This window comes from Abramis brama, assembly GCF_963993115.1.
Source record: "Abramis brama genome assembly, chromosome: 12".
Lineage (NCBI taxonomy): Eukaryota > Metazoa > Chordata > Actinopteri > Cypriniformes > Leuciscidae > Abramis > Abramis brama.
The window spans coordinates 30,068,211-30,085,421 of NC_139974.1; the positions used below are offsets into that span (position 1 = coordinate 30,068,211).

The 17,211-nt window shown below is 35.8% G+C and overlaps 1 protein-coding gene across 2 annotated transcripts; it reads left to right on the forward strand.

Moving 5' to 3' along the window:
• The first annotated feature begins 57 nt into the window (after positions 1 to 57).
• Positions 58 to 15,050, forward strand: ldlrap1a (low density lipoprotein receptor adaptor protein 1a). Of its 2 annotated transcripts, XM_084132097.1 has the most exons (10): positions 58 to 283; positions 7,881 to 8,023; positions 8,382 to 8,494; positions 9,604 to 9,718; positions 11,050 to 11,122; positions 11,590 to 11,685; positions 11,784 to 11,884; positions 11,993 to 12,027; positions 13,719 to 13,750; positions 14,340 to 15,050. In XM_084132097.1, the coding sequence occupies exons 1-10, from the start codon at positions 199 to 201 to the stop codon at positions 14,384 to 14,386; spliced, it is 840 nt and encodes a 279-aa protein (XP_083988223.1). In that variant the 5' UTR covers positions 58 to 198; the 3' UTR covers positions 14,387 to 15,050. The 2 variants fall into 2 exon arrangements, with proteins under 2 accessions (XP_083988223.1, XP_083988222.1); XM_084132096.1 differs by lacking the exon at positions 13,719 to 13,750 and having other exon boundaries at positions 61 to 283.
• Positions 15,051 to 17,211: the final 2,161 nt, after the last annotated feature.

Sequence of the window (17,211 nt, forward strand, 5' to 3'; positions counted from 1 at the left end):
ATGGAAACAGAATCTGTGCGCCGCGTAATTCGAACGTCATTTTGATTGACGGATGAAACACCGCCCAGGAGACGCGAGGACTCAAGTATTCCCACAGATGTCGGCATCGAAAAAACGGCAACAACAAAGTTGAGAGTGAGAAGACGTTCATGGCCAACAGCAGCACCTGAAGACGCTTCTCCGCTTGAAAACCTCGTCATGGATGTGCTGAAATCTGCCAGAAGGGCTTTTATTCGGAGTCCCAGCCTGACCAAACAGTCCTGGAGCTCAGGCAAACACCAAAGTGAGTATTCGTGTCAACAGCGAGACTTTTTGTTTACACGCGTCACTTGTGTTGTCCATCCGTTAGCATCTGAACTTGATTTGTCAATGCCATTAATCATGTTTAGTAATACAATCAAAAGATGCAGTTTGCCTAGTAGTTGTGAATCTTTATTTGTTAGTTTGTGGGTAAAATGTTTGTGTGTGTGTTTTTTTTATTATTTTTTTTATTGGATCTTCAATATGAGTAAATATTCTGTGCAAATTTGTTTAATGAACGACACAGACGCATTTTTACAGCTGTCGACGAGATTCACAATTTTCATTCGAAACTAGAAGTTTTGGGGTTTCTTAGTGGTTGACCTTGTCTCAAAACCTGTTGAGCTAACGCTACCCATCTATACAGCTGTAATGCCCACGCTGTCTAGATTTTGAGACATGGCTTTTGCCTGTCACACAATACGATTAGCATGTTTTTCATTAGCCCTCAGAAACCCATACATTTATTTTAACGAGCCACTTTGAAGCATATTTTGTTTTTGGGGTGAATATTTGCGGGGTTGCACAATATCACCGCTGTAAAACCAAAAATGTTTTGGTTAACCAAAAATGAAAATTGTGCCATCATTTACTCACCCTCATTTTGTTCCAAACCTGTATGAGTTTCTTTCTTCTGTTGAACATAAAATAAGATATTTTAAAGAATGTTGTTAACCAGACAGGCACCCATTGACTTCCATAGTATTTTTTGTCCTACTATGGGAGTCAATGGGTGCCTGTCTGGTTACTACATTCTTTAAAATATCTTCTTTTGTGTTCAACAGAAGAATAAAACTGATGCATGTTTGGAACAACTTGAGGGTGAGTAAATAAATGATGACAATTTTCATTTTTGGGTGAACTTTCCCTTAATAATTCACTATGCAAGGACACACTCTCTTAGACCAGGAGGCTGGAATATGGATGTTCATCTCAGAGCAGCCTTCTGACACTTTGTAAAGATCCTGAGATTTGCCTTCACCTCACTGACCTCCTGATATACATAATGAAAAAGCACAGTGCAGTTGCTTTGACCTTTATAAATCTTCCAGCCAAAAAACTGAATTTTGAGTGTGTTCTTCTCAGAGCGCTCCTCTGACTGTCGTTAAAGTTTAATTAGGATACATTGAAAATCATTTGTAATATTAATCTGTGTGGCTTCATTGTGTGAACAAAACGTTAATGTTAACCTTAAAAGGCAGGGTTGGCGATTTGTTCCAGAATTTTTCTTGTTATGCTGGTTGAAATTCTCTTCACATCTAATAGCAATCACTAAGTTAAGTGATATATATACATATATACATATACATATATATATATATATATATATATATATATGTATATGTATGTATGTACGTATATATATATATATATATATATATATATATATATATATATACGTACATACATACATACACATACATATACACATATATATATATATATATATATATATATATATATATATATATATATATATATATATATATATATATGTGTGTATGTATGTATGTACGTATATATATATATCATCTGTGGAAGGCCTAGGACCATAAAATGTTCGTCCAATCATTGCATTTGGTCCAGTATTCAATTATAATGGAAATCTTTTGTAACATTTAAATGTCTTTAGTGTCACTTTTGATCAATTAATTGCATCCTTTGCTAAATAAAAGTATTACTGACCCAAACTTTTGAATTGTTGTGTATTTAGGTTGATATTTTTGAGACATATAATCACTTATCAATCACTGAACATGTTTTTAAGGGGGAAAAAAACAAGGTAATAGACTCAAAGGTCAAGTACTTAAAATACTTAAATTTGCTAAATATAATCCAAAACACTGAGCAATGGTGTGAGTAAACAGTGACTTAGTTGTGTGACTTTATAAAGCTGTGGCACTCGAAATGGCCATTTGTTTGTTGCCAAAAGTGTTGCTGTGATAGTCAGAATTGTTCCTGCGGTTAGGGAAAAATAACAGTCATTTACTTGATTTGATACAGTGGGTTTTTGAGGGTTAATTAACAAGTGACCTTATATGAGAAGTTGTCAACAACGGTTTTGTGAAATAAACAATGCAAAGCCAGATTTTTTGTCATTTTCTTTCTCTTTGGCATCCATCCTGAACTACAAGTATGTACTTGTTTGCTGGTATATCCAAGACATTCTAAAGTATGTTTGTTTCAACAAAGAAAGACTTCTTCAAAGTTGCTGTGGACAATCTCAGAACTAAGCTATGAAAGCAGGTGAAGTGGGCTGGCTTGGTCTTAACAAGTGCAACTTTTTTTTTTTTTTTTTTGTCTTCCTTTAGTGGGATTAGAAAGTTTGCTGTGCATTTTCATTTCCCCTTTAATTCTGTCTTGACTCCACAAAAGCAGCTCTGTTTGTTGGCTGAGAGCTGCTTATCTTCATGACCTGGAATCCAAGAAGTCTGCAAGTACACGCTTATGATTGTGTTTGCTCACAATTCAGTCACAGTGAAAGGCTCAGGCTTTGCCAGAATGGTAAAAGTTTCCAACATCAGCAAGTTACCAGTGTTTATAGGCTGTTCTCTCAACGGCTGAGTGATGGAGAATAAGACGCATTTGTGTGTTTAACATTCTTTTGTTGATCTTCTGACCTACTTTTAGCTCCAAAACAGACTTCACCTCATTTCCTCCCTTTTTGTTGGAATCCAAACAAAGATCTTTTTTTGTTTTTATTTGACTTTGTTGCGCTTGTACATTTTGCTAGTTGGTTTGTGTATGTTCCCTCTTTAAACAAGTGGTTTTAATCTTGTGGGTCACAACCTAAAAATGGGTCTCACAGATAGGGTTTAGGTTAGAAGAATCTGAGGGTGCAAAAAAATCTAAAAATTGAGAAAATCGCCTTTAAAGTTGTCCATTTATGTTCGCGATTGCTGCATTCACTCACAAAAATAAATGTTTTATATATTTACAGTAGGAAATTTTTAAAATATCTTCATGGAACATGATCTTTACTTGATATCCTAATGATTTTTGGCATAAAAGAAAAATCGATAATTCTGACCCCTACAATGTATCGTTGGCTATTGCCACAAATATACCCGTGCGACTTATGACTGGTTTTGTGATCCAGGGTCACAAATGCAGATGATCAAATGAAAGTAGCCATATAATTATATGCACAGTTAGGATAGCAAAATGAATGGTCTTATCAACTTTTAAAGGGTAGATTTCAGAATGATTCACCTTGTTATAGTTTATAATTACTTTCCTTCCTCTTGAACTTCAACTATCTCCTATGATCATTTCTCATCAGAGTGATCAAAAATGTCCTTCCTGCTGCTCCAAAGTCATGTGCCTCAACAGAGAAAGTGCACAGCTTGCAGCAAACATCGCTGCATTGTAATGGAGAAACCCATCTATAAGAAGTTTTTATGGTGTTTTATAGTGGTGAGATTTATCGCCCCGTGCCTCTGGATCTTTGGTGTTCGTCGGTGCCCTGCACATACTAAAAAGGGAGGCAGAGCGTGAGGGAGACGTCCAGCAGCTGTTGAGGCTTTTCCAGGCAGTCCATTTGATAAAAGCATTAGATATTAACCTTTCATGTTTCATGAGGAGTCGTGTGGAAGTAGAAGCATGAGTTCAGACTTGTTATTAGGGAGCCTTAATTTTTAAATGTACTTTTTTGATTTATTTAGTTTTTTCACAAAGCCATCATTTTCCCATCGAAGTTTGATATGGTCAGTTTAGTTGTTTGCAAATCACACTAGAAGAATAAATATGATAAATCTGTCATCTCAATGTTCTCATTAACATTCCTATCACTTGGTCATCTACTTTTATCTCCATTTGTCTCTTTAAGCAAGAATGATATCCTGTTTCTTAAGAGTGCTGTTTATTTGTCCATTTTGAAAAATAAGCAAAGGACATTCTTTCCTCTCTATCTGACCGAGATTGAAATAACTCCTAACCTTACCATGACTTCTAGTCAGAAAAAAAACTCCCCACAATTTTGCACCGTAATCATATCTGGCCTAAAAAAGCCATTTCAGTTTTTGGAGCTTGGAGACAACCAGTGGTTTGGGTCGCTCCACCCTTGGATGTTTCTCCAGGAACATGGTTAAGACAAAGTAGTGTTTCCCCCCTGTGATTAAGGGCTCTTGGGTGTGTCACTAATCAGTATGTCACTAGGGCTGTATTATTACGCCCTTTTCCATTTCTCCATGTCTATGAATTACTCTGGTTTTTATGCTGGGGTTGTAGGAAATCATCAATAATTTCAGCATGATATGTTATTTCAGGAGCTGTGGGCAAAGTAATGATATAGATAGATTCTGTTGTGTCTTTAAATCAGCCTTTCAGTTTCTTTGTAATGGTTCGATCATCCTTGGTGTGGCTGGTTTTGTTTATAAGTGAAGCTTTAAATTTTGCCCTTGTCATGACATTCTTCAGTCATCTTTGTTTTCTGTTAGCTGTACGCAAGAATTAATAACTTTCTGAGACTATGAATCACTGTTTCCTGTGATTGTGATTCCTGTAAATATATGTATGATTCGTTGAATGGGTCATACGCCTGCTTAATGGTTAAGTGTTTATGAGGTCTAGCAGACCAGTGGCTTGTTCAGACCAAAGTAAATGAGATACAGAAATTGCCTATTCCTTACTTCAATATAAATATAATGCTCTTTAATATGTTTTATATATGTGACCCTGGATCACAAAACCAGTCACATGTCGCACGGGTATATTTGTGGCAATAGCCAAAAATACATTGTATGGGTCAAAATTAGCGATTTTTCATTAGGATATTGAGTAAAGATCATGTTCCATGAAGATATTTTGTAAATTTCCTACCATAAAGATATAAAACATTTATTTTTGTGAGTGAATGCAACAAAATCACAAACATAAATGGACAACTTTAAAGGCGATTTTTTTTTTTTTTTCAATGTTTTGATTTTTTTGCACCTTCAGATTCCAGATTTTCAAATAGTTGTATCTCGACCAAATATTGTCATATGCTAACAAACCATACATCAATGGAAAGCTTATTTATTCTGCTTTCAGATGATATATAAATCTCAATTGCAGAAAATTGACCCATGTGACTGGTTTTGTGGTCCAGGGTCACATTTAACGTATAGCCTAGGTGGATTGTGCAATTTGTTCAGGGTGTCCGCGGATCCTTAAAAAGTATTAAATTAGATTTTTTTTAAATTTAAGGCCTTAAAAAGTCTTATTTTTACTTATGAAAGGTCTTAAATTGTCGATGGCAATTTGACTTTTGCACGCGAAACAGGAGGAGAGAAGAAGCAAGTTGGTAAATGTCAGTTCAATTCTAAGTTCATTCTTTATGTGCGTAAAGTGGTGTGCGATGTATATTGTCTATTATGATATTGTAATCATTGTTTTAACGATGTACGAGGCACTGCGAGCTGACATCGTCTCTCGTGCTTTCACTGCGTAATGTGTGCAATTATAGGTATGTTCCCAAATTAGTTTTTGTCTCATATTTATATCATATTATGTTGTTGTCATAGGCCTACAATATCACATCAGCAAGAGTGCCGTTTTCCCGTGCACAATTGCAAATGTGATTTATTTTATATAAGTTAAATTAACAATAAATTAACATTGTGAGTTAAATTTTATAAACAATATTGTCAATATTGTTTGTTTTCCCTTTATTTCGCTGATGAGAATTTCAAAATGAAGCCATAGCAGTCTCAGTGCAGTACAGCGATGAATTTTTTTTTGACTGGAATCCGCGTTTTGAACGAATCAATTTAATGATTCAATGAACAATCACTTGCTTCTTTCCCGAATGAATCAGCCGTTTGAACAAATCGGTTGAATGAATGACTCCCTCAACTCACTTATTAAGACAGTGACTTGACGCCACCTACTGGCAGTTTTAGTTTCACATTTAAAGTACCCTTTAATTAGAACATTAAAATTAGAAATCAGTTCATATTTAACAATCTCATAGCTTTATTTATGCAATTGTAAATGCAGTGTAAATATATTAATGCCAGATCTGATGCCACTTTTGTGTCACCTCTGCACTGCAAAGATGGATTTTGATTTCATTATTTAATTTGACTGGTTACAGTGGTATTGTGTAATTATTCTAATATAATTTAATTTGAATGTTAGAATTTGACATAAAAGGTGATGCATACATCTACAAATGTCCATATATAGGTGAAAATGCCCCTGGAAATCAATTTAAGATGGCAAATATTACCCTTTAATAAAAATGTTTTAATTTCTGTCACTGCTGTGAACTGACCACTGCATAGAATATGAAAAATATGAATATCTTCGTCGATCAGCTGTCAACAACAGGCCTAAACCAGCCATGGCACCAAGCACAAAAAAACAATCAGTAAAATATTATCTAATTATCATCAACAAAACTTTTAAAATATCGAGACATATTTTGTCAATATTGCACACCCCTAATGCATGGTATTAATTTTGATTTCTTCGGGTCTTAAAAAGGTCTTAAAAAGTCTTAAATTTGACTTTAAAAAGTGTGCAGAAAGTAACCCTGTTGTTAGGAACATATAGAAAAATAACACAATAAGGTGAATTTTGTGGGACTTGAATACATGTTGAACAAATCTGACTAAATGAAAAATGGCTTGGTGCCTTTGTGTTGTAATTCCTATAATTTATCTATGGGGATTTTCTGAATTTTAAATGTTATAGCTCCACTGCCAAAAGCGATCAGGTGAGTCACAGGTAGTGTTACTTGAGCCAAACATGTGAGTTCTCTCAACAGAAATAATGAGCGTTTATTTGTGTGCATCTGTGTTAATGGATAGCTGAAACAGCTTAATGTGTGTTGTAATCATATTAGGAATTTATGCAGATTGTGATTGTGAAGGCAGGAGTGTTGGAGTTTCACAGGTGCTGTAATCACATTTGCATTTTATATATTAACATTTTTTTTTTGTTTTTTTTTTGGCATCAACTAACTGAGTATACAAAACGCAAGCTTGAAAGCAAAGAACCAATGCTGCAATTGCAAAACTACAAATTATTGTCTGAAAATACCACTACTAAACTAATACAATACATATGCATTTATATTAGTCAACCTAACTCAATTGTTTTATTCCAGAAGTGTTAAGTAGGGGTTCAAGCTGCGCTTTGTGCAGGCCTTGTCAAGTTCTTCCATATTGTTTTTAGTGAAGATGAGCTGAGAAAAGACACCGGTTCAAGAAAGACACGTTTAATTTCTTGAACTTTTCATTTCTGTAGAGCTGCCAGGCCTTAGATTGTCTTTGTCTGTTTTCAGTCAGCCCTGGGAATAAAGTTGTACAGAGGCATCCAAAATGTTTGTTTTTTTTTGGCCTGGAATATTTGAGTGTCTTGAGCAAAGGTTGATTCCAACAAATATTTACTCATGCACTGTTTTTTCTTCTTTAATATTTCATAACTGTTCATGATCTCTGCACTGCAAGTCTCTTGTGTGCACGTTGGTTGAAGTTGTTTACTGTTTATCTGTGCTGACTTGGTTTAACCCACATGTGTAAATGTTTTTGTAGCTATTCAGCGTTGCCTCAAACTCTTCACTCTGTTCGTATTTTTTCTTCTTCATGCAGAGCTCCCTGAGAATTGGACTGACACAAGAGAGACTCTTCTCGAAGGAATGACCTTTAACCTTCGTCATCTGGGGATGACTCTGGTGGACCAACCCAAAGGCGAGGAGCTCTCAGCTGCTGCTGTCAAGAGGATTGTTGCCACCGTGAGTTCATTGTCATAGCTTGGATATGAAGATATTAGAATATCTAAAGACCACAATATCATTGTGACAGCCTAGCAACAACATAGCAACACCCTGGTATACCCTAGCAACTGCATAACATAAAGACACTCAGAAAATATTAGCAACTGCATAGCAAGGCCCTGGCTCATAGCCTATAAACCACATAGCAACTCCCTGGAAATCACCCAGAATACCCTAACGACAACCTAAAACACTTATAACACCTTAGAAACCCCATAGTAATCATACAGAACCACCTAGAATCAAGTTCTGCATGGACAAGTAAATTGCGTAGATAAGCAGCAATATTAAAAATGTTTTCATATTCATTTGTTAGGCCAAAGCCAGTGGGAAGAAACTGCCTAAAGTGGCCCTGAAAGTGTCTCCTCAGGGAATCATCTTGTGCGATATTGTGTCTAACCAGCTGATCGAGAACATTTCCATATACAGGTGACCTCCACACACCTCAGCTCAACTACTCTCACGTTCAACTGCCTGTTAAACATTCACTTGTTGTGCCACTGAACCACATTAGAGTATGAAAGAAGTGGTCTCTGCACGCTTCCTCTTCTCAGAAGTGAGTGTGTCTGACCTACAGTGGAGATGATTTATCCTGCCATCCAGTGTTTTACCATACACACACACTCACCTCTGAGTTTCTCACTAGAGACATGTGAAATACAGCATACTGCAGGAAACCAGCAGTAGTCCCCATAAATCTCATCTTCGCAGTTCAATGTGCTTTTGCTGAGCCTACTGAGCGCACATATCTTTGTGGGGTCTCTCCATAGACGTAATGGTTTTTATACAGTACAAACTGTATATTCTGTCCCCTTACACTAACCCTACCCCTAAACCTACCCATCACAGAAAACTTTCTGCATTTTTACATTTTCAAAAAAATATCATTTAGTATGTTTATTAACCCATTTCCCTCATGGGGACCGCTGGCTGGTCCCCACAATGGAGGTGATCTCAGGTTTTACTATCCTTGTGGGGCCATTTGGTTCCCACAATGTAATATAAACAAAAACACACACACACACACACACACACAATCTTTTCAATTCAATTCAAAAGGCTTTATTGCTGATTTAATGCTCAATTATTAAATGGTGCTCACTTATTAATAATGGTTCTTATTATCAAGGTTGAAAACTTTTTGTGGCTAAATATTTTTTTGGAAACTTTTGAATGTTAGTTTCATGGTTTCCACAAAAATATTAATCAACAAAAAAAATTTTCAACATTGATAATAAAGTAATGTTTCTTGAGCACCAAATCTGCATATTAGAATGATTTATTAAGTATCATGTGACACTGAAGACTTGAGTAATGAAAATGGAATAAATAGTTTTAAATGAGTAATATTTCATATTATTATTTGTTTTGACTGTATTTTTCATCAAATATTAGACCCAAAAAAACAGTCCTTGAAGTTCCAACGCAGTCTGTGTCTGCTCCATATCCATATCCCTACAACTCCTCATCATTTTGTATTTGCTCAAACCTGACTGCAAGTCCTTAACGCTGGTCTGTTTTGTGACCCTTTCTCCCAGGATATCATACTGCACAGCTGACAAGATGCATGACAAAGTGTTTGCTTTCATCTCCCAGAACCAACAGAATGAGACGCTGGAGTGCCACGCGTTCCTCTGTGCCAAACGGAAAGTGGTGAGTGTTTGATGCTTTCCTTATGAAAGCTGTGAATCTTTCCATCAACACAAAGACTTCTGACTGGAACAAAAGGAGTCAAACTAAGCATGAAGGAGGAGGACAGTTTTTCAGAATGGCTGACTAGATCACTTTCTCTCTGTTGGAAGGACATGCTGTTCTTCTCAGCATAGCACAATGATCCAAAAACATGTTAGGCTAGATGGTGAGGTTTAGATGCAAAAGCTTTTCCTACATGGGTAACATTTGAAGGCACTGCATGTGAAGGCTGTTCAGAAAGCTGGGATATTTCAGAGATGCATTGATTGCATTGATTGTTATTCTTCAGAGAAAGTATTCTTCCAGAATGCACTGCGACACGCTTGATAAAACAGTTCTTCCAAGACTTCATACAATTCGAGAAAAGCGATAACTATAAATCTTTCATTCTATACTGAAAAGTATTAATAAAACAACAATAATTATTGACTCTTTTACCCAATATTTGTTTGTACGATGTACTGTATTTGTATTCCAACAAAATAAAAGCTTGACGATTTGAATGGTCTTCCTCAACATCCCATAATATTCCCACCTGACGTAGGTAAATATTTTTAATTGGAAACATTTTATCTGTTTCCCAGAATCTTCCCAGGCCTACTGATCTTGACTAAAGAAAGAGGCATTATTCACAAGTTGTTTCTCGCAGCATTTGCAGATTATAACATGAAACATTAGAGAGAGAGACAAACAAGAGATTAAAGGGGCAATATATTCTTCTACGAGTCTTCTACGAAGAGTGTGATGGAAGAAGGGGGCCTGTGCTCTTTAGATATCTGAAGTATTGCATTTGAGTGCCTCAGATAACTTACAACATCTCCATACTTAACGAAATCTAACCCTTATATGTATGCCATAACCTCCGTTGGGCAGCAACCGGCTTGAAACCTTCAGTTCGCCCCCTTACGTTCTTAAACCGTTAACACTCTAGAAGCATCATATATTGAGTAACAATAAGGTATAGTGTCTGTTTTCAATACGTGCAATACAAATATTGATGTACAGACACATACATATTATGTATATGTCAAAAACAAAACGTATCTTTCCTGATTAAAAGTTATGTAAGAAAAACTCCTGTTGATTAACAAAATTAATCCTGTGTAAGCAGTGATATTGATTGAATACACATAGGAAAATAATATTCTCTTACATTGATCTAAAACTCCCTTCAGTTTGCAGATCACTGACATTGAAACACCTTGCTTATATGTTGGATCTGTTCATTGTTCTCTCAAATGTATATTATGTCTGTCTGATTGAGTCACTGTTGTCCTGTTGTGTTCCCTCAGGCCCAGGCGGTCACGCTCACGGTGGCTCAGGCCTTCAGAGTGGCCTTCGAGTTCTGGGAGGTTGCCAAAGAAGGTACAGAGTTTCATATCTCTCCTCAAAACAATATGGAACTCATGTATAACTGCAGAGAATCATATGCCACAAGTGGAAAATAATTTGTTACTTCATGTTCTGAAGGATTTGCAGATTTTGCACTCTTGATAGGGTCTTCAAGGGCATTGATGCTGTCGTGATTAATAATGGCAGTCAGAACATTGCTCTGTTGCCTTTTCTTGTTGTAGAAAAAATGGATGCACACAAAATTGTGCTTTTTTTTTTCTTTTTTTTCTTAACAGGAGCCAGTTAATGCATCACCTTCCAAAAAAATCCTTGCATATTTTGTACTTGTCACACAAGCTTAGATACTTTGTTTAGTAAGAATGCAAAGAACTTGGAACCCAGTGCTCAGTGAAAGCACCAAGAAAAGTAATTTATTTGTTTGAACTTATTTTGTTTGTTAAAGCAGTATTATTCATGATGTACTGTTGCTCTGCTCTCAGAGAGAGAGCATGGTGTGAAATGGGATTCAGCTGGAGAAACGTCCCACAGTTCACAGTCAGAGGGATCGGTCAGCCTGACCAGCCTGAAAGGAGGAGGTACTGACTCCTTAAACTCTCTTTGCCTCCTTTTGTGAGAAACTATCCCTTTTACACTTCAACATTTCAACATTAATGGTCTGTTTGGTTTGTTTTAGCTGTAGCTGCAGAGAACCTGTTGGACATCGAGGTTTACTCATCTGCTGTGGAAAATGTGGACAACCCCACCGAACCCAACAACAACAGCACCACCCAATGGGTAAGATCTTGTCCACTTATGAACGTGTTTTTCTCTCATGAGTAACTGCCGACCATTATCTTTACTTGTCATCTTAAAATCCGAATATCATTTTTCTCCTCTTTTTAGGAGACTGATGATGGTCTGGAAGAGGCTTTTTCAAGGTATGAGGCACCCAGAGCTGTTCTTATCTCCTCTTTCAAGCTTCTGTTTCGTCTGAATCTCCTTTCTGTCTCTCTTCAGTGAGGGACAGGAAGGACAGATCCTTGAGAAGGGAGCTGCATGTAAAAAGCATGCTGATAACCTCTCGCGCATCAAAACGATCTCCAACTACAATCGCTCTGTGTTTGTTCTTAAAGATTGTTGGAACCATTTGAAATGTTCCTTTCGTTTGCTCCGCATAACTTCTTGGGCTTTGATTAATCATTCAGAGCAATTGAGCAAAGGCAGTTTTCCCATACTGAGGTCCCATGAGACAGATTGTCTCATTTTATTTGTTTATTCTCCACGGAACCAAGCTATACCAGTAGTCTGGCAGGGTATAATTGACCCTGCAAATGTAGAGTTGGCCTTCAATGATTTATTTCTGATGGCATATTGATGACAAACCTGACCTGCATATTTGTGCTTTATGAGTACAAACTCTCAAACTCATTTTCAGACAGGCTGAACATGGAATGCTTGGATGTTTATTTAACAAAAGTGCCATCTGAAATTTTCTTCTAGAATGATAATTTTTATCAAGCTTGTATATTTAAGTTAAGTAATTTCACTTAAATGACAATTAATAGGTAATTTGCATTGCCATTTAAGTGAAATTATTGAACTTTAATATACAAGCTTGATAAAAATGATCATTCTAGAAGAAAATTTCAGATGGCACTTAGAGGCTTTTGCATCTGAACTCTTCATATATATATATATATATATATATATATATATAGATAGATAGATAGATAGATAGATAGATAGATAGAGATATATATATATATATATATATATATATATATATATATATATAATTCATGTCTACTTTTGTCAGACTTGCAATGGTAGCAATGCATAATTAAGACTTTATTTAAATAAGAAAATACTTATATAATACATGTTTATAATAATAATAATAATATATTATGTTTGTAGAACTGATCACATGAATTAGAATTAAATAAAAGAAATGTGTATATAATGCATGTAAATAAAAATTATGATGATGATACTAGTACTACTACTAATAATAATAATAGGGTCTATGCTAATGAAATAAATGTATTTAATACATCTGTGTGTGTATAGTAATTTATTATAATTATTATACACATGCATTATATACATTTATTTTATTTACATAGTCCCTATTATTATGTAAATAAAATACATGTGTATAATAATTATAACAATATATTAATTCATATTCCCTATTATGTTTGTAACTGTGAATAAAGTAAATTTATATAATAATGTATATAATTAATGTGCATATAATAATAATAATAATAATAATAATAATAATAATTTATTATTATTATTATCAGTTTTTATTTATAATTTATCAAAATTATTTTTTTTACTTATTTAGTCAAATCTTGCTTCAGAGGTTGTGTTGACAGAGGGATATTAATCAGTTTAATTGAAGATGTGAGCTTCTATATTGAGTAGCATCATGTTCAGGGTTGAAGCAGCTAATACTGTATTAAGCCTCTCGTGTCTTCTAAAAAACGAATGTCGAGATTAATAAAATTCAGCTAAGTTGGCTGATTAATGCATTGCCACCTTCATCAGAATAGAATTAGGAACCGAGAAACATCCTGTAGCTCTCAAGCCCTTGATTGTTGTGCTCTCTCTTTGTTCCTAGCTGCAGTTTGGATAGCTATGAGTACTCTCCAGGTAACAAGTCCAGGTCTAGTCCTGTACCTAACGTCCACCCAAGCCATATCTGTCAGTCTGTAACCTCATTCCCCTCCCCTGTTGTCTTCCAGAACCCTGTCAACTTTCACTGATCAACTCAACTAAATTAGCGTCCTGGCCTGGTACTGACCTAACAGACTGATCTAATTGTGAATTTGACGGCAGGGTTCTGCAATGATCCATATTTAAATGCAATTTGCAGGACAGATTTTATGTTTTTTAGTTTTCAGTTTGTCTTTTTCATCCTGTTTTTTTTATTTATTCCTGAACATTACATTGATGTATTGCATGGCTTCTAACCTTACAAATGAGACCATACCAGTTGTTAGCATAGTAAATAACATAGTTATCAACCAAACGCAGATTTTAATGAAACCTTAGGCACATGTGGGCAATTTCAGCATTATGGATGTGGCCAAATCTGGTTTTATTTATTTTTTCCATGGTAAGGTTGACATTTGCATGGAATTGCCCATATGTTAATCAAACCTGCTGATATACTGTACATTTGCATCACTGTAGAGTTTCAGTTTTTTCAGTTTGCATTTCTCTGTCTCCTTCCCCATAGACTCGCTGAGTCTCGTACTAACCCCCAGGTCCTGGACATTGGGGTGATGCCTCAGGACTGGAACTCTGAGACCGAATGGGACAAGACCAATGGAAACGCACCAAACGCCGATGAGCTCTCCAGCCTCTGAGCACAGATAGGTATGTGGGAGAAAGAAGGTCCGGGAAACTCGTGCAGGAATCTGCGTTCAGTTGAGATGTTGGCGCACTGGTCCTTCTCATCCCGATCATCTGGTCCATCACACCAAAGCAATAGCAGACGAGTCTATTTTTGCAACAAAACAAAAAAAGCGATATCTTACCTGAGTTTACATGCTTTATTTTTATCAATCGAATTGTATACAGAATAATGTATGTAGATGCCAGAGTCAGTATTATTTTCATGTTTGAAAAGAAATGTATATCATATGACATATAACATCATGCCTATTTGAGTGCACTGTAGAGTTACTTTAAAGTCTAACTCTGTAGTTTGCTGCTTTGAAATTAATTTATCACCATAATGCTTTTCATTAATGATGAAACGGAAATCAGCGTTAAATTCACATTACAGCATGTCATCATCGTCTTTTGAGGCCTTTGAGTCATATTTCGGTATTTACATGTGTATATTTTTTTTATTTAATCTAGATTGTATGATTGTTATAACACCCCAAGGGGACATTTAATATTTCTCTAAAAAGTCTAATAAAACTGTTAATATTATAATTTATGCCGTTTAATGTTTTTCATTAGTCTTATGGGTATTTCATTATCTCATTATTATAATTAATATTATTATTATTTATTAATATGTGATTATCTTAACATTTTATAATTATAAAATTATATTCGGTCCTATAAAATTACATACTTTGTTTTATTCTCCTTTTTTTCTACCGTTTTTAGTCACCAGAAGAGGGCAGCATTGCCTTCTAAATTTCTCTGGCTTTTCATGATTCATCTCCCTTTTAGTCCTTTGTGTGTTTTTATGCATTAGGTGGAATTTTCACATTTTCTATATTTGTCCCAGATGGCACGAAATGCACTCGACACATGTGGAGCACCTGCAGCAGTGTCTGTTTGAAATGCCTCCGGAGAGATGTGCCATCTTTACTTTACCGAAACGCAATCAGCGTGAGAAATCCCTGTACTCCTCATGTATGACAGTTATTATGGCCTAGATAGCAATAAATTGGATAGAGGTTTTACAAAAACCTCAGACCTGTAAATCATATCCCAAGAAAGTCTTACTGAGAGCTCTGGGTATCAATTCGATATAGTATAGCCTATAATACTGTCATTTTCTATAAACCATAAGAAAGCTTTTCTTAAGTAGGCCTACATGTGAATTTGTTTGTCATAATGGATATTTCGACCTATAAAAATGGAAAGATATTGGTTTTCCTGTACATTTCGCTTCCGCTTATAGAATCGAACCCAGCCGGTTTACTTGCTTATGGTTGTGTGTTTGTTGCACACATGTGTGGAGTCAGGTGTGCATGTGGGTTGAAGCGTGTGACGCAAAGTGCTCCAGAGAACCCTTGACGCACATACACGCACTCCAACAAAAACGTGTCTAAAAAACGTGTGGGAGGCTCAGAGCTTCAAAAAGCCGGCTCGCCTCTTGTTGTTCTCCCCTCACGCATGCTGTATTCTCTCCCCTGAGGACTTTCCCTCAAACTTCATTTGCATTCATTCTCTAACGGCCCCTCGAAATGATGTGAAATGTTCATATATGATGCAGTTCTCTCTTTTTCTGTCTCTTGTCTATATATAGGTGAAATGCCATCGATTTTGCCAAGGTCTCTAGTACAGAACGGATGAAGCTCACGCTTTACAGCCTGTAAAAATAGATTAAACCAAAAGGGCAAAAAGTCCGGAGAGCGCACGCATCTGTATTCACAGGACCGCTGGTGGGATTTTGCTTACACTAAAACACACCAAGCTTGAACAAGATGGATGAGTTTGATCACAGTGAGTCAGTTGAGAATGTGCGGCCCATTACGTTTTACTTTATTTTTTACCTTAGAAGCCATATTTTATAATTCACTGCTCAGTTCCTCAGTGATTTCAATCTAACTGCTATCCTTTGTGTACATTTGACCCAGATGAATAGCTCTGATCTGAAAGGTTCCTGCTGAAGGTCTTTAATTTACACCGTGTGGATATTTCTTTCCGTTCATCTAGTTTTCTGTATTAGCTGGGGTGCATAGTGAATTTGTTTCAATTACCATAAAACATTTTTTTTTTTAACGCAGTTAAGTGTTATTACTTCATTAGTCAGTGATGTCTTAAATACAACCTGTCATCGGTAGAAACAGTTTGGAGGAAGTCCATAATTAAACAATCAAGATTTGATCCGACAACTTAAGGAAAACTGACTTCATACATTGGCTGCATCCGAAAATCGCATACTTCCTTACTATATAGTAGGCAAAAACAGTATGTGACTAAAGAAATAGCTTATGTCTGAATTCACAGTACTCATGTGCGAGTCCCAGTTCGCCTATATGCCCTAAAAGTATGTGCTCTTTTTGTGAAGGAAAAAGTACTTTGTACCATAATAGAGTAGACTAGCTTTGGGACATATTCTCATGTCATAAAATTGCATGGAGAACTCTCCTCATATTTTTGCATAATGATGCAATTAAAAGTTAATGGCCAAACAGATCTTCATAAAAAATTTATTTAGTCATTTTATAAGGTTAAATGTTGATTATTCACTTAAACCCCTCGCATCTCTCAACTTAACTGTCGGTCGCGCACATCTGCCTTGTTTGTAGTTTTTTACGTTTTTATTAGTTTAGTGTTTATAGGCTTAGGTGTGTGTGCGCGCCAATGGAAGAAATGTAAAGAACTTAAAATACTGTAAAATATAACTCTTTCTAGAA

Bases quoted from the DNA above. Each gene is read 5' to 3' on its own strand.
- ldlrap1a (XM_084132096.1), top strand. From the start codon at position 199: ATGGATGTGCTGAAATCTGCCAGAAGGGCTTTTATTCGGAGTCCCAGC. The intron at 9,719-11,049 runs GTGAGTGTTTGA...GTGTTCCCTCAG, and splicing joins TCTGTGCCAAACGGAAAGTG to GCCCAGGCGGTCACGCTCAC. The intron at 12,028-14,339 runs GTATGAGGCACC...CCTTCCCCATAG, and splicing joins CTGGAAGAGGCTTTTTCAAG to ACTCGCTGAGTCTCGTACTA.